General features: G+C 39.2%; 2 protein-coding genes across 3 annotated transcripts in view; one reads left to right on the forward strand and one right to left on the reverse strand.

The window, feature by feature from the left end:
* The window catches only part of LOC134740946 (dedicator of cytokinesis protein 9), a 76,890-nt gene that overhangs the window by 17,294 nt on the left and 42,160 nt on the right, over positions 1-17,436 (reverse strand). The window contains exons 21-29 of the mRNA XM_063673606.1: positions 16,992-17,112; positions 15,817-15,960; positions 15,085-15,302; positions 14,655-14,891; positions 14,052-14,212; positions 12,701-12,821; positions 12,115-12,213; positions 11,138-11,268; positions 10,542-10,683 (exon numbers count right to left, since the gene is read on the reverse strand). Coding sequence (XP_063529676.1) covers positions 10,542-10,683; positions 11,138-11,268; positions 12,115-12,213; positions 12,701-12,821; positions 14,052-14,212; positions 14,655-14,891; positions 15,085-15,302; positions 15,817-15,960; positions 16,992-17,112 — 1,374 coding nt within the window. The remainder of the gene's footprint in view (positions 1-10,541; positions 10,684-11,137; positions 11,269-12,114; positions 12,214-12,700; positions 12,822-14,051; positions 14,213-14,654; positions 14,892-15,084; positions 15,303-15,816; positions 15,961-16,991; positions 17,113-17,436) is intronic.
* LOC134740993 (venom acid phosphatase Acph-1-like) lies at positions 293-9,631 on the forward strand. 2 transcript variants are annotated; one of them, XM_063673709.1, is made up of 10 exons: positions 293-403; positions 2,285-2,400; positions 3,106-3,173; positions 4,172-4,279; positions 6,064-6,145; positions 6,376-6,533; positions 7,070-7,252; positions 7,718-7,838; positions 8,300-8,523; positions 9,343-9,631. In XM_063673709.1, the coding sequence occupies exons 1-10, from the start codon at positions 372-374 to the stop codon at positions 9,490-9,492; spliced, it is 1,242 nt and encodes a 413-aa protein (XP_063529779.1). In that variant the 5' UTR covers positions 293-371; the 3' UTR covers positions 9,493-9,631. The 2 variants fall into 2 exon arrangements, with proteins under 2 accessions (XP_063529779.1, XP_063529780.1); XM_063673710.1 differs by lacking the exon at positions 293-403 and adding an exon at positions 1,569-1,828.

Raw genomic sequence — 17,436 nt, forward strand, 5'->3', positions numbered from 1 at the left:
CCTTCCCGTAGTTAATTACATCTTGATTAGAGATAATAGCAAGTACTTGACGTGTCGACGATACATCTTCCGAGATCACAATTATATCATTCCTGTGGCTCATGTTGTGCGCGTGTTATTTATGTTATTATCGTGTGTTAATAGCAAAACATATTAATATAACAAGTTACACAGTGATAATAATAATAAAATGTGAAAATATATGTATCGGTCTACCAAAGCCATACCACATTCAAATCTGTAAATATACGGTGACTGCTGTAGCTAGTTATTGACCACTACATAGTAATTGGCCATTCCTAACAAATCAGAAAGACAACAAGCAAATAGAAGTCTTATTGTTAAGAGAGGCCTATGTACGACAGTCTAAAATGGTACATTTGTCGAACATAATCTGTATCAAGTAAGTAAGTACGTTAGTTTAGTAGTAAATATCTTAGTTTCAGTAAAAGTGGTTCAAAGCTACCAAACTTACGTTTTAAGAACGTGTCGATAGAAACTTGAAATAGTGTCAACAAACCAACTTTATTACTCAGTAATCTCGCAAATTTTAAAATAATATAAGCCTATCAAAAATAGTACGTTATGTGTAAATGGTAGCATTTTTATATTTGTTTACTTACACTATTTTATTTCAAATTTCTATCGATCCAAGGTACAACGAAACTATAGCTGTACAGTTAAGAGTAAAGGGGACGGCCGCTTCTCCATACAAACGTAATCCCCATCTTCCTCTCTGGATATTGACATTATGGAACATGTTTTTACATAATTTTATGTATATTAACTATAGCTATGGCTAAAACCATAGCTAAAATTAGGAGCGAAAATCAGATTTTATAAAAATTAACTTTTATAATAATTAAAAGTTTGAACAACCGTAGGCGCTTTTAGCTGTGATTGATATACAACAAATTGCGTCAAAATATTTTTAATTATGTTCATATCCAGAGAGGAAAATGAGGACTACGTTTGTATAAAAAGGCGATTTCGCGCGGGTCCTCCACTTTCGTCTTAACTGTAAATAAATATGTAAATGCATCATGAAATGCACTTAGCAACCTTGGGCAGACGGAAGGTATCGCGCATTCGCACGGAACAACCGAGTGCAATTGTTTAATGCTAACTATCAAACAAATCACATCACCCTCGTAGGGTACGGCTACAGGAGGGTCATCTCTTCCACATCTTATTGCTTACGAGGAATGGAACGGCTTACATTCATAGCTTTAGACAGATTCTGTGTATATCGCGTACCTTAATAATGACTCAACTCAAGCAACAGGATGCACTTCTTTTAAAATAATTAACTGAGCATTTTTAATACTCTTTATTTACATACAAGATATATACCTATACAGTGGTACTACGTAAACGAAATTAATAACAAGCTTAAATCTAAAATAGGCCCTTTTGAAGAACTGAGCATATTGAAGTTGGTATAAAGGTGCATTAATGACCAAGTTCTACACGTTATTATTAACTTATTTGGAGGCGAATCGGTACATGGCTGGAATCATCCAACTGTAACCGTACCTATAGGTCAAAGCGTGCGCATGAGTAAATAGGTGCCGTGGCACAATCGATTGGACAAAGTCAATCATCTGAGCGGACAGGTCGCGGCGACCGTGAATCTGCCGGTCCCGCGCCTCAGTGGGATCTCGGCTGGCGATCCGTGCGCTTCCTGTTACGTTACATTATACCCAATACTGAACACGGACTGTGACATAGTGATATATGACTATTGTGAATGTCCCAAAATATTACCGGAAACACTGACTGCAGCATCAGATTACAATGTAGAACTGCCTACAAGGCGGAGGAAAATGTGAGTCACGAGTGAAGCATAAATCCCATACTTTCAAAAGGATTACAGCTATTAGTGACTAGTTAATGTTGTGAAAGACATTGTTATTATGTCATTAACCGTAAATTACGGAAATGTTAAGTGAGTGGGTAGTCATTAGGATAAGAAGGCTAATACGAAATTAAATCAGGGCTCTGTAAAAGTCGTTACCGACTAAAAACTTGAGTCTACTAAGCAAACTTTTTGAGTCGAAAACTTGGTATTTGGGATTATACAGATGTGCAAGTTACAAAAAAAATCCTTAAAGTTGGAAAAGTACTCCGAAATTTTTGAAAAATTTCAGAAATTTCTATTTTGTTAAAGTTTCCAAAATTTGCCTTGTGGAAATTACGAATTTTGTAAACTCGCCAACGGCACATCAGTATTTCGATTGGTGCAGGGCAGTAGGTGGTTTAGTAAATGGATGCGCTTGCGCAGGAAAGAGGGCGGTCGCGAGGAGGAGCCGACCAACGCAGCGGAAGCGGCACCGGGCCTGCGCACCGAACACACCTGCTGCTGCCTCGGCGTGTTGGTAGGCGTCTCGCTCATCGCCGGTAACTTTATGCCTTGTACACCCGCCTTTTTTCAAATTTGATAATTTCTAAAGAACGCACCGTATAATTTTGGAAGTTACCTATTTCTTGTGTGCGCTGTTTGCTTTAATCACTCGGTGAGCAGTGTATAGAATAGAACCATTTTTAGGGTTCCGTAGTAAAAACGGGATCTAAGACTTCGCTGTCCGTCCGTCCGTCAGTCCGTCTGTCACCAGGCTGTATCTCATGAGACGTGATAGTTAGACAGTTGAAATTTTCACAGATGATGTATTTCTGTTGCCGCTATAACAACAAATACTAAAAACAGAATAACGTAAATATTTAAGTAGGGCTCCCATACAACAAACGTGATTTTTTTGCCGTTTTTTGCGTAATGGTACGGAACCGTTCGTGCGCGAGTCCGACTCACACTTGGCCGGTTTTTCATAATAAATATAAATAAAGCCCTATTTGACTTAACAGGAAATAAGAGATTAAACGTTGCATAAAACACTCTTGAACTAACTATACTCTATTATTTGGTTGGCCGTAAGATATACACTAAAAAGCCTAAGAACCTTATTTCATACGGCAAAAAACAAGTTTAATGCCACGTATTTAATGACACAATATTATTTCATTTGTTTGCGACGACCCTCCTTTCGTACTGCTTTTGATCCTAAAATATTGATTATCGTAATTTAAAATCTTTCTATTTCTATCCAGCCCTCGTAGCCGTGATCCTAATGAAAGATAACAACGTTGATGTAACCGTCTTACGACAAGTACATGTGGTGAGTTAACAAACTTTTTTTTACACGATTTTTCATGCAAATAAACCTATCTTGGTATTACGAAACGCCTCGCTTCGGGCAAACTCGGCTCCGTTCGGCTCAGCATTGCTCCGAGCAATTATTAGGGTTGGCACAACTTGACGTCCCTTTACGTTTACGATCACAGATAAGATAATGACTTGAATTTTGACAACCCTAAATAGCCGAAAGGTTTACTGCCATATATTAGAAAGGGATAGCATGATTCGACCCTGAACCGCTGGCAAACTTCGGTTTTGTAGGAAGTTTCCTTTCTGTTCTATTATTTATTCTGTGGTATTACGAAAGTGGGAAAAGTGGCATGCACTATCAGGTAATACGTAATAAAGAAAAAGATAGTTAATATCAAGAAATAAATAATAGAATAAAGACCGTATAGTACATATATGCAAGAGAATTTATTCTGTTTAGGTTGATAAGCTCATGAACAAGTACCTATAATTTAAATGGAGGCGATTTCACGTTTTCATTTCTGGGGCGTGATAAAACGGCATTTTGTATGAACAAATTGAACAAAATAGGAATATACGCAGCCATTAAGTACATTTAATCTACCTACATACTAACATAACTGGATACTCGTACGTATTTATATAATTGCGTTAGTTGCATTGCGTAAAATAGGTCATGCGCGAATTTATTATAACTTTGTATTGTAACTACATACATTCTTAAACCATTCTGTATTCATACAGAGAAAACTGCTATTAATTTGGCAGATTAAGAGTAAAATTAAAGTATTATCAAAATTGTAATCGAAAACGTTAGATTATATATATATATAGGTACATCTGGCATTGGGTGGCGTTAAAGGTCTAAAGAGCTTGGTGAATTTTTACAATTATGAAGCGTCTATACTCTAGATTAGTCTTAATTCAGCAAACGATACCTATATTAATTTCTGATTAAACATTTCTTTGGAATAAGGATGGAATTTAGGTATGTGTGTAATGTTTCAGCTAATGTCCCATGGTGAACGAACACCCAGTGAACGTGAGTTGGCGATGCTGGGGACTCCGCCGCCGGACCATGTCTTCGCGCCCTACGGTGCCGGTGCTATTACTAATGTAAGTTTTACGTACTCAGAATTATGCCTAAATACAATATAGTACGATCCTTCCTAGTTTAATCAGTTACTCTTTAGTATTCATGAAACTTTAAAATCATTCGCTAATATGAAAGGAGCTAGAAAGATGCATAACTTTCCTTGCTCAAGTGGCAAGCCTCGATATGTAGGTATAGGTTACAATGATTATGTTGATAATCAGGCCAAACGTCCGCTTATTTGCCACCATCGTAGTGTTATGTATAAACTTGGCTATTTGTAGCAACTTTTTATACCATAACTGTTTCTATAAAGACGGTTCAATCGCTCGAACATGCACAAAAGGATATCAAAGCTATATTCAGGTACCGTGGGATTTTAATTCCATATCTGCACGATAGCTCCATAGCTATTAGTGTCATAGCCAAAATCTAATTCAATTACGACTTCGTGGGGATCACCGGAATAAAGTTTTGACAATAGGTTTTTATGAGCGTAGTTCCTCGATTCAGGAAAATTGGTTATCCGCCGGCCGTAACCAATCGCTGGCGTCATTCAAAACTTGAGAGAATCGCGAGTTATTTGAATGAGGTTTCTGATGCATTGGTGCTTTATCCCGTGGTGACGCTATGCCATTCAGTCGGGAGGGACAAACGACGAGCCGTCCTTGTGGTGACTGCACTCAGTGCATTACAAATAATGCAGCTGATATAATGCCCCCTACAATTCTTTTACGGCATGTCAACAATTGGATCAAGTTTATAATACAACTGCGCTGCACGAGTGCACGTGTTACAGCGGCTAGGGATCTAAGGAGGGTTTAGTTTTTATTATGTAGAAAATTAGTAACTTTTTGACCGAACATTGGGTAAAAAAAATATGTTTTTCTTTAACCGAATATTCTTCTCTACAGTGCGAATCTCTTGAAATTTTGCAATTTTAAAATTAGATTTTTTGTCACCTCAATTTTTTTTAATGGCGGAGTCATAGGGGTTCGCGAGGTCTACACTTGTACAGGTTCCTACAGGCAGAGCCACTAGTTTATTTAAGTTATTTAGGTATTCAATTAGGTATGAAGCGCCATTAAACTATTGCTACAACGGTTTATATCTCTCTATAACGAATCTATGTATATATCTATAACGAACGATTGAAAGGAAAGGAAGGAATGCTGGCATAATTTTCATGATTGCACCCCGTACTGCAAATACTGCAATCATAGCCCGCATCTATTTGCAAGTATCGTAACTACCGGGAAGGGTAAATGTGACGAGACAAAACGGGACAAATGAGTTTGTAACGAAGTGTCAACTTCCCGGTCCGGGAGGGACCTGGCAAAGGTCATGAGGCTCCAAACGTGCTATTTACAAATATATTCATCGCCAGTGGAGAACCTGCGAACGCGCATAGTTCTAAAGAACCTAGGGATCAGGATATACTAGAGGCAAGTGCACAGTCGAGACAAAATGTTTTGTGAATGATAGAACAGGAACTAGGTAGCTCAGAAGACGCAGATTACAGCCGACACTAATAATGATATATGACTTGTAGCTCCACGTGACAATATGTTAAAAAATGCATGTACGCATATACGAAATGATTTCAAGGTTTCGCGCACGATGATATTAGATGTTTTATTTCCGCTTCTTTGGATCACCATTACCTACTAGCCTTTACAGGTTCAGTCCCTGGTTCAGTATTTTTAGACATACAATCTTAGGGGCTTTTTCCTATCAAGTGCTCGTTGTTCGTGTTTACGCGCATCTTAGAACTTATATTGTGTCTTATAAAATTGTGCGTTTCTAGGAGGGCAAGATGTTGACTTACGAGATGGGCGCATTACTTAGGAAAAGATATAATGACTTCATGGGACCTTATTACGAGCAAGGTAATTTTATAAGCTTATATTTATTGAATTTTAGTGCCTATTGCTGACCTTTATACACATGTAAGTTAGTTCTCGTGACGATGCTAAGTTGTTATGTTATACAGCTGGCCTTATGACGAAAACGGAACGAATTTTCTAACGAAACATTGTGCGCTATCATGCCAACAGATTTTGGGCACGCTATAATCGTCGCGATATTTAAAATAGTGTAAGTATAATTTTTATTACAGAAAACAGCATCGTGATAGCGTCGAACACGAATCTAAGCAAGATGACAGCTCTCCTGATATCGGCGGGGCTGTGGCCGCCACCGCAGGAGCAAGTATGGAACGACACGATCAGCTGGCAGCCGGTGCCGTACAAATATCCGCCGAAAGATAAGGATTTTGTAAGTTGAAGCTAATTTATGAATACTGTGGACGCTGCCGTTAGCCACGAAAGCTGAAAACGCCGATTTGAATCCTGCGTAAGGTACTGACGAACTCACTTTTAATTTAATATATGACGTCTATTTCAGTTTATAAACCGTTTTCCGTAATCATATACGTTAAAAGTATAAAGACACGTGCTCTATACTGCTTGCTGCCAGTAGTACAGTCCATTCGTAATCATAAACCAGATCGCGCATGGCATGTTTACTATATGTATTTATATTTATGTACGTAATTCATTTTTGATTATCCATACATATACAATGTACAGATGTATTGCATAATCCTTTACCATCGTATTTTCTCGGAAACGTTCGTATTTGTCATGCTACTTCAGAATAGTGAGAGTACTTTTTGTAGTGAGACTGACTGAAATATCATAACACGTTTGTGCGTTTCCGTGAAAATACGATGGTCAAAGACTACATCTGTAATAATACAATATAAATTACTTCTACCAGTCAGGACAATTGTTAGTTACTTTATTTTACAGTTACTGTATGAAGAGAACTGTCCGAGATACAATCAAGAAAAGGAGAGAATTTTAGACGCATACATAAAAGAGGGCTTGTTGCTGCCTTATAAAGATCTCTTCAACAAGATCGCTCAGATGACGAACATCAACTACAGCACGCCACAAGACGCTTACTATTTAAACAATTTGTTCCTAATACAGGTAAATAATTCAGAATGACTACGTTTTAATGCCACGTCAAATGAAATCAATTCGTCTACTCTACAACAATGCGAAATGCGATTATTTTAACAGCTACACGAAAGTACGTCAAAATGCTTATATTTATTAGTATGGACAGGCTTAATAGTGGCTTACTATTTATAACAGAAAGTCACTGGTACAATAATACATGTTTTTCGTTTAGTTATTCAATTCAGACGTTCCCTTCTCTACCCCTTATCACTTTGTCGATTGTCAAGAATCCATTTGCATCTTTATATGTTGCGTATCTTCTAATGGTTTGCCTAAGAATGAGACATTGTACTTTAAATTATGACCAATGCTAAATAGTTGGCATACAACAGCATCTACCGAATTTATAAGATCAAATAATATATACATATACATATATGTAATAATAACAAAAAAATACGTAACTGTAACGGACGCTATTCGTATTTTCAGGACGATATCAAAGTAGCGAACCCGAAATGGGCAAAACATGTGAAAAGAAAATTGATCGCAGCAGCGCACGTGGAGTACCAGATGATGTTTCACGACAATTTGTTGAAAAAACTCAGTGGTGGTGAGTTAAAACATTGTTTACTAAAACATTAGTGACATTAGTCGACTACACGCCAGAAAAATAGCTTTTAGTAGAATAGGAAATAGGTATAGGTATCGCCAGAAGTTGAGGTGAATGATTTCTCAGTTTGAGTAAGTCTCACGCGGCTACACAGAGTACTAATCGCACAAACAGTATTAAATAAATGAATGAATGAGTGAATAAAAGACAAGAAAAGTCTGCAGAGATTTTGACAGCACACGCAGTGCCAGTGTTATTTATGCGTCATAATTTCATAGAAGTTTGATGTTTCTTTCTCTTCTTTGGTTTCAAAAACATACTTAAGGATGGTTAGCGTTCTCCGACGCTTGTTTCTCCTATTAAAAGTAGTTTAATCTCTTGGAATCCCAAGAAACTCACGAACTTACGTTTTGCGAAAACGTCTCTATTATAATTTAATTTATTATTTATCGTAATTTCAGGGGCTCTCCTCCAACAAATAATAAAGGAGGCGTCTAACTCCAGTTGGCGTGTGATAGTGCGAACAGGGACCCCCGTAAACGTGGCCGCTCTGCTAGCCGCTTGCGTAGCAGCACCTCCGCGCATGCCCGATCCAGGCGCGGCGCTGCTTTTCGAATTACACGAAAAGCTGCCGCAACCGAACGAAAAGAATACATTGTCGTATGAGCAACGGTTTGGTTTTAAGGTTAATTTTTTTTTCATTTATAGAATCTGTGCGGAAAGTCATAGAATGTGGTCGAGCGTAGTAGTTAGTACACATACACGATGTACATTTGTACTTAGTCGGTCACTAACTGCTCTTTTGGTTGGATACGTAATACGACGTATGTCAGACCTTACTATGCCGCTTTCCATATTACAATAAGTTACCATAAGCAAAGAGACAAGATTCAAAAAATGTTCTGCAAGTAGGCCTCAAGGGCTCTTTCACCTCTAGACCTTTACACTCTTATCGTATGAGCGGCTCGATGTTAAGGTTTGCTTCTGTTTATATATATTAATTAATTAGAATACTCGTTGTTGGATAAAGAGAGTGTACCCAAATGTGTGTCATTATCTCTAAAGGGACTGACTATCAGTCCGCCGGACGATATCGGCCTGTCAGTTGTTCGGAACTGTCAAATTTTTGTTCTAACTGACAGGCCGATATCGTCCGGCGGACTGATAGTCAGTGGGCCCTTTAACGACGTTGTTTAAATTCGAAGACAGATTTTTTTTTAAACTTGAAATGTTAGCAATGTTCATTATTTCGCGACTGATAATAATACAATCATTAAACAGACTCAGATCGCAGACACTTTATATTTCGATGGCAAGAATTTAGTACTTTATCATTTTATAAATGAAATTACTTTCTACGCAAAGGGCTCCCCTAGTGATAAATCTTTCTAAATGCCAAAATATTTCAAAATCGATTTAGAAGTTCAGTTGTGAGGTTACAGATAGACAGAGTTAGGTACTTTCTCATATATAAAAACAATATTTATGACATTTTGTTTGGCAGATTTACTACTGGGACGACGACTCGGCCGAGCCTCGCCTGATGGAGGTCCCTGGCTGCAACGCTTTCTGCCCCCTAGAGACATTCAAAGAACTCACCGCACTAATGGTGCCGGTCGACGTTACCAAGGAATGCGAACTCGTTGACACTTGATATATATATATATATATATATATGTATGTATAGTGAAATAGTGTAGTGTATAGTAAGTGTGACGAAGTGCATAAGGCTGTGGTTTGTATTTAGTATTGGGCTTTACGGCTCAGGTAATAAAGCACATTATTGAATTGAGTTTTTGTTTGGTTTAATTAAACCGTATCTTCAGCGGTAGAACTAGCTACGCCAAAACAGTGTTAGAAAATGACCATTTATAAGACATTTTTACCAACACAGTTAGATTTCTGCTGATTTACATTTTAACATTATATGGGGCTACTTGTTCTGGTGTTAAGAGTCCCCGGCAAGCTCGGACGAATTTCACCTTCCCATACAAACGGAGTTACGTTCTTACTTTAAAACTACGTGTTGGATTGTGATGAAACTTTGCACATACAATGACATGAGGTATATCTAGGTCTGTAATTAGTTTATATAGCTCTAGTATATAAAACAAACGAAATGGAGCAAAAACAAGTTTTGTATGGAAAACTTAAATTCGTTTTATTTTTTAATAGGTATTGTATCTGAACCTACATAAACAAATTACAGACCTAGATATACCTTGTCCTATTGTAAGTACAAAGTTTCAAAGCAATCTAGTTAGTAATTTTAAAATAAGAGCGTAACTACGTTTGTATGGAGAACCGAGCTTGCTGGGGACTCTTAACAAATTGGATTGCAAAGAATACAGTACATATATAGTAAGAGAGGCTGCTTACGCATTGTATTTGCCTTTAGTAATTAAGTACGAAAATGGTGACGACATTAACATTATGATATATCTATCTGTCGAGGTTCAATACATAAAAAAATGTTGCGTTACTTTCGGTTTATGTAAGCACGGATTTGTTTCTTTCATATCTTTTGTCCCCCTTCTAATCTCCTGGCTTTACGGCCTCTCGAATCATTTTCAAACCCCTGGCTTGCTTAGTTATTTCTGCTGATGACTGTACCACAACATTGATTAAAATAAGCTTACCTATTGCTTGAAAAGAAAATTCAGCAACTACTTTGAAACGATAAAGAAATCTTGTGGGACTTACCTTCGTCTATTTTGAGCCCGGTCTCGTCTTTGGGGATGTTCATGGAGATCTCGGCGAAGGCGTCAGCGCCCCACGCCAGGTTTCCACGCAGCTTCAGGTATTCGGCTATCAGTGCTGCGATGTGAAGTTGACAGCACATAGCCTAAAATAATAATTACGTGAGGTAGTATAAAATCTATTCCTTCGAGTTATAAAAAATTAAACCTGCTAAACGCTTCCGAATGAGTATCAAGTTTCGCAAGTTATGTCATAGAAAAACAAAATTGTAGTTCCATTTGTGGGCTACAAATGATACAATTACTATGTCTGACTGCACTTACATGAAATGTAATTTGTTATCTTGATATATTATTTGCGGTAGTTTTTAGATTAAAACAGACATCAGACTAGCCAAAGTTAAGCTACCTGCATAATATTTAAATACGAGGCAACATTATCAATTCGTATTGTGCATTACATGGGATTAGCATAACTTGATTGTACAGTCGCCATCAGATATATCGGAGCGTCCAAGATATTTACTAATATCTGAATATCTCACCTCTATTATCAAGACTTAACCGCTTCGATTTATACTATATACAGAAAATACTAACCTCATCATGGTCGCCCTGCCTTGCGTTGTGCTCAGCCAGAGTGGCGAGCCATGCGTGCCGCAAGCGCGGCGTCGCGCGGCACGATGCGGCCAGCGCGTGCTGTAGCTCCGCTAAATGCACACTGCCCGCTCCTATATAAATAAATAATTATGGTAGTCTGTCCAAGTTAACTCTGCGCACGTTTGGCAAGCGACTCAATGTCAAATTAATATGAAAATTTTACGTTTATACTGGTGATGCCACTTTATCACTGCTACGTCGGTGCTGACTAGTATACTAATTGATAATGCTAAATAAGATCAACCAAGGGGCGCAAGCAAACTTATGTCACTCGAAGACCCGATTTGAGTTGCTAGCTCAGAGTAAGTACCATGTAGGTATAATGTACAGGCACAGCACCAGTGGCACTAAGAAGAGCAAAAACTAACAAAAGCACAGCCGATCCTTTTCTTGAAGCAATTCAGTGCATTTTGGATTATCCTTTAAATTGGTTGAAGATAATTATCAAGAGGGCATATCATATAAAGGCATATTATATAAGATTTTTTTGAGCCCAGTTTCGTGTGTGGAGATATTCATACGAGATCTCAGCGAAGGCGTCAACGCCCCACGCGAGGTTTCGACGCGGCTTCAGGTATTCGGCTATAAGAGATTTTGCAATTTCTGGGAGTTGACATGAACGTAGGGATCGAACAATGTACACTAGAGCAGTTACAGAAAGACTTAATCGGGAATCGAACCGACTTAAAATTAAAAATATACTTAATATTTGATATTATGGATGTTTTGTACCATAGGCGGGTGTAACACCTAATGTTTCTTGGAGAAATTTTAACATTAACATGAACTGTATCGACTAGTGGAATAAAATAACGAGTGTTTATTTTTTTAAATTTTTAGTCGATTCGACTCCCGGGCGAGACTAAGCGAATTTAAAAAAATCCATTAATGTTTTCCACCCTGTATAGTCAAATTACCCGCCGCGCCCCCACTGCCGCCGACGCCAGCGAGTCTGGCCCGCGCCCCGACCACAGTCCGCACGCGGCGCATCAACTCCGCCACCTCCGTTGACAACCCTGTGAAACCAACATTCTATAGTCTCAACGATCAATATCATACATCTAGTAATTTTGCGAGGTGAATAGGTCACAGTGAGCAACTTTCACAATCACTTTCGAAAAAAAAGTTGTTTAATACATTTTGGCTGAACAGATGTCGATGTTTTCTAGGGGAGAGACAGCATGTTTTCGTGATTTCGGGGTTGATCGCATAGGAAAAGTAACTCAGTCCCCCACCAAAAACACCTCGTATTGTCAAAGTATTTTGTTGATATTTTATTTATGTATACATATATCTTTGGCAAGTTTCGCTCACACTCGACTTTCGGATACAGAACGAAATACATTGGGGAGTATTATCAAATTTACCAATGTTTTATTGCTATAACATATAAATATTTAATTATCAGGGACATGCTTTGACCCTTTGAATCAAATATTTTAAAACTGCTTAATGAACAATTTAAACCATGACTACAAAATGCAGAGCATAATACAAACATACCTGTACCCTTCATCGCCTTGTCGCCGGTGGCGAAACAATTTATCACAGACAAGGATTCTTGAAAACGTTTGCAGTTGAGAGCCGTTGATGTGTCGAGTAACTTAGAGACTGCTATGATGACCTACAAAATAAATAAATAAAATTATTTTGAGAAACTTATATTTAATAAATATACCTGGGCCCACTAGACGTCGAAACAAAAAAGCGTGTTTATAGATATAATTGAATAACATAATTTCTAAGTTGTGTTATTTATAACCGATAAACAAAATAAAATTTCTAAGAAAATCTTAACGTACTTGTAACTCTTAAAGAAGGCAACTGAACAATGATCTCGTAGAATTTCGGTCGCACAGTAAAATAAGAGAACTGCTATAGTACCGTTAGCGCTTGGCATTGTTCAATGCACTGATCGATTTATCGCGTTTTGGTGAGGTCATTGGTCCACACAATCACAGTTGACGAGAAAAACCGAAACATGATATTGACAGATGAATCTTAATTGTTGCGAAACCTAGGTACATAGTAGGTATATGTCGTATACATAGTAGGTGTCGTAGCAGCGACTGGAAGACCTAGATGCTAAGCGTCATATCCGCAAGACACGACCTAAGCCCTCCTACACGGACACCCGCAACTCGACTGGACAAGTCCATTGCGCATCCCGTGACCGAGACAAAGTTTGGTTTGGCGAGCCACATTAGGGCATTTCATAATCCGGACAAGAATTGTTAATGGGGTCGCCATTGCTGGATGCGGCAAGGAAGAAGATATGTCGTATATTTTGTAATTAGTGGACCTATACATACGTCCAATATATTTATAGTTTCAGTTTATATGCTACATGGTTATGCCTGTTACACTGTTATTAACAATTTTGCTTTGATTTATATTATAATAAGCCTAAATAAACAAAAATATTGTTTTTTCAAGTGCAACAAATATGTAGATTTATCATGTAGGTATACTAGGTACAGATATAGATCAAATTTAAGTTACGGACTATGTCATTCTTCGTCATAACGAGTACATATACTTTTTTTATTCGACGGAGTGGGAATGCGATTATGGACGGTGTGTGGGACTCGCCGCTCCTTTCCCCCTCCTGGTGAGAGGGGGGAGAATTTGGCCCAATCCACTAAGCCCACTCCGGCGTTTCACCCTCTTTGCCGTTCGCGAGGGCGCACTGGTATCGATGAAATTCCACCACGACGCCCTCCGGCAGCTTATCGCCATAACGAGTATACCTGGCGCAAACCGTATCCACTACATCACTGACAACGCCTGCGTATAGCATGCTGCCATATGGCATCCTCGTCCTCACAGCCTCCAACAACAAACCTATATTTACCTGTAAGTGTACGCGGGTGAGGCTGCCGCCGCCGCCGTGCTGGTAGTTGGCACGCATGAGCAGGTACAGCGCGGCAGCTGCCTCGCGTCGCAGCCACGCCGCGCGCGCCTCGCACAACCTCACCACGGCACTTACGACGCCCGCGCATAATGCGCTGCCACCTGTCAATACAAATCATTTCAATGTAACTGCTATCATGTTGATAAGAACTTACTCACGAGGAGCACATCTCCTGAGGAGCGAATCTGCCGAGTTCTGGGCAACAGTTGCAGAAAATTGAAAAAAAAGGCGCTTAATTTTTTTGCTTGTTACAAATTTTAAAGTACTCCTTGCGTAAGAATTTTTTAAATTTGGTTTCATAATTGCTGTACAAGTCTAATCTATATGAATATGTTACCTTCAAACAGTCTCCGAGAACTGATTGATATTTATCTGTCAAGGCAGCAAACAGGTGCTTATAAAGCGAATTTTTCTGAGGGAACTGCAGTAGCCTCAGGTTCTTCTTGAAGAGGCAGGTTTGGCCGATTATGGTGAGACCGACTTCCAAGGATTATGTCTAGAAATATTTTAAATCCTATGAAAAAGAGAGAAGTAATTTCTTACCTTCAAACAATGTCTCCGAGAATTGATTGATATAAGCCCTCAAGGCAGCAAACAGGTGCTTATAAAGCGTTTCGCTCTGAGGGAACTGTAGTAGTCTCAAGTAAGGTCGGGCCGCGGCCCCTTCGGCCACGCCCAGGTTCTTCGTGAAGAGGCAGGTGCGGTCGATTATGGTGAGGCCGACCTCGGTGGCTAGGCAGCCGGCGGATACTACAGCGTGCTCGGCTATGGTTTCTAACTCTGTAGTGGAAAATAAATACAATTGGTCTGAGGAAATTTAGTACTACAGTAAAAAAAAAGTTATAGACGACTTCAAGCCAATTGACAATCCTAGCGGGTGACGTTCGAGCTTTGAGCGGCTTCGGTTTGCCGCACAGTTTACCCTATACATACACTACGAACATTAGACTTAAAGCACAAAACTAATTCTTACCAGAGATAACGGTCGCAGTAGCGAGATTCTCCCTATTCACCGTATTATTCTTCTCGACAATAATAGGCGGTTCCTTCGAGAAGTCCGGCGGGCTCATTCTAGCCGGCAACGTTCTTGCTTTAAGCGGCTTCGGCTTGCCGTTGCAGTCGGGCGTGGTAGCCTTTAATTCGGACAGGATGCGCTTGCGACCGATGTATTGGAATTGTTCTGCGCATATTCTATAAACAAAAAGGTCTTATCAAAGTGAGAAGACGTGAAGTTACTACTGTATTGTTTATTACCTTTTAAGAATATGTACCCACTTTTTGAGTGATGCTTAAATAATTTTACCTTATTTCCTCGCATGTTTGGAGAAAAGCACTATACATGTATGCCTCGGCAGGAATAGCAGTTCGTGGATTCGTCTTCTTTGTCGGACACTGCTTCGTATCGTCCGACAAAATCGAACCTCATCCACGAATTACCATTTCCCGGCCTCTGCAATAATGTACTATATTTCATGCGAGTGTACTGAAGGATTTTGAAAGAGTAAAAAAAACTATAACTCCCTCGGCAGGTTCAAGTCCTGCCGGAGGTGTAATTTTTTCAATTTTTCCTTTAATAAAAAAAACGTAGCATAATAGCAGTTTTGCCCGTAAGGCACGAGTTTACGAAGTTTAGGGAATTTTAACGGGCAAATCTGTGCGTGTATGACTTTCTATAAACTATGTGTAAGTAATACACAAAACTTACTCTAAAACATTGAAAAACGCTTGCTGCTGCGCCGTAGTATGCGTCTTCCACCATTCCACGAGTCTTTCCTCGTCTAGGTACTTCAACACAAACAGGAAACACAAAAGCACATCGCGCACCTCCTCCGCGGACATCACACCAAATCTGGACACACACCGGACGAATACACACTTTAGTACAGGGTCGTAAGGTTTAATTCAGCTTGATGCAGGTATTAAAGGTATTGCAACGTAAGAGGTCACGCACACGAGACGTGGTATATAGAACCGAAAGTCACGAATCATGAAACTGTCAGAGGCGTTTTATATTTAGGCACTATCTTTACCTAGGTATTGTAAATTCTCACATTTATTATTCGTTTCATGTCTTTTCTTAAATTGCGACATCTATAAAACACTCAACTGACAATTGGTAGGCCTTATCTCGTTATAATAAGGCTCACAATGGCCAGTTACTGTCTCGTCGATGTTGTGTTGACGGCTGTTGCGGGTAAACGTAGTAATGTGATTTTGGCACAATGGAAAAATACTCAGATTGCATGGAGTATGGTGTCATGTCAACCATAGGGCACTGCATGTACACGAGGCACTAACTTTTAATGATTGATTAAAAAATGAGTTCCAATTTCGAAAACGCACATGAAACGCCTGAGAAGGCTAGCAGTTATAATATTTTACGTATCTTGTTGTAATTATTACATTCGTACAAGAGAGTTTCACCGTAACCGTAAGTGTATATATGTACCTAGTTTGCCAATCATTTAGTTCCCTCTGTTGTTAGCGACATACTCGTAAGATACATAGCCACATTGCCCAAATATTCGTGTTTCTTCGTACGAAGTAAATTGCATGGCATAAATTGGTTTTCGCGTGCACATACATATATAATTTGCTTTTGCGCGAGTGTGCAATGAACCGTGCCTATAGAGGGAATTAGATGCTTGGCGCGATTTAAATGTGTATTAAGGCAGGGACACACTTATCCCACGTATGCAATGCATTATGACAAATGACAATCTGAACCCTAAAGTTTGTATGCTTAGAAACATACTTGTCATGCGTTACATTGCGTATGACAAGTATGTTTCTATGCATACAAATTTTATGGTTCAGATTTCATAATGCATTGCATACGTTGCGTACGTGGGAAAAGTGTGTCCCTTGCTTAAGTGTTACCTATTAACTTGATCCCCGATATCGCTCAAGTTCAACCGCCCGGCGTTCCTGGGGAGCGCGTCTCCGCCCGACATGGTCGACACGGACTCTAGAGAGCTTTGTGACGTATTGTTTGCGTGATCTACAACACACAAGTGCATAATACTAGAAAGCTTATAAAGTGGTGTAAAATGCACTTGAAGTTTAACCTTTTGAGCGGCATCATTTGAAATGTGGGATTTTGATAGAAAATATAGGCTACCTTGACGTTCCAAAGGTTAAGGACCACGATATGGAGCAACGGCAGCAGCAGCCAGAGGGTATGTGAGTGTAAAAGACCACCAACCCGTCTGTCTATGGTGTTCGCAAAATTTTATTGTATGGGAAGTTCACTGCTGACTGGCGTTGATCAGTCCTCTAATTGTAGATGGTGTAACTGGCTCTCGTTCGCCGCTGCCACCGTTTC

This window comes from Cydia strobilella, chromosome 4 (assembly GCF_947568885.1).
Source record: "Cydia strobilella chromosome 4, ilCydStro3.1, whole genome shotgun sequence".
In the NCBI taxonomy this organism is placed as follows: domain Eukaryota; kingdom Metazoa; phylum Arthropoda; class Insecta; order Lepidoptera; family Tortricidae; genus Cydia; species Cydia strobilella.

What these genes read in the sequence shown, in the direction of transcription:
- LOC134740993 (XM_063673709.1), top strand. Translation starts at nt 372, where the DNA reads ATGGTACATTTGTCGAACATAATCTGTATCAA. An exon ending in TCTTACGACAAGTACATGTG is followed by an intron (nt 3,174 to 4,171) that starts GTGAGTTAACAA and finishes GTAATGTTTCAG; the next exon opens with CTAATGTCCCATGGTGAACG. An exon ending in GTGCCGGTGCTATTACTAAT is followed by an intron (nt 4,280 to 6,063) that starts GTAAGTTTTACG and finishes GTGCGTTTCTAG; the next exon opens with GAGGGCAAGATGTTGACTTA.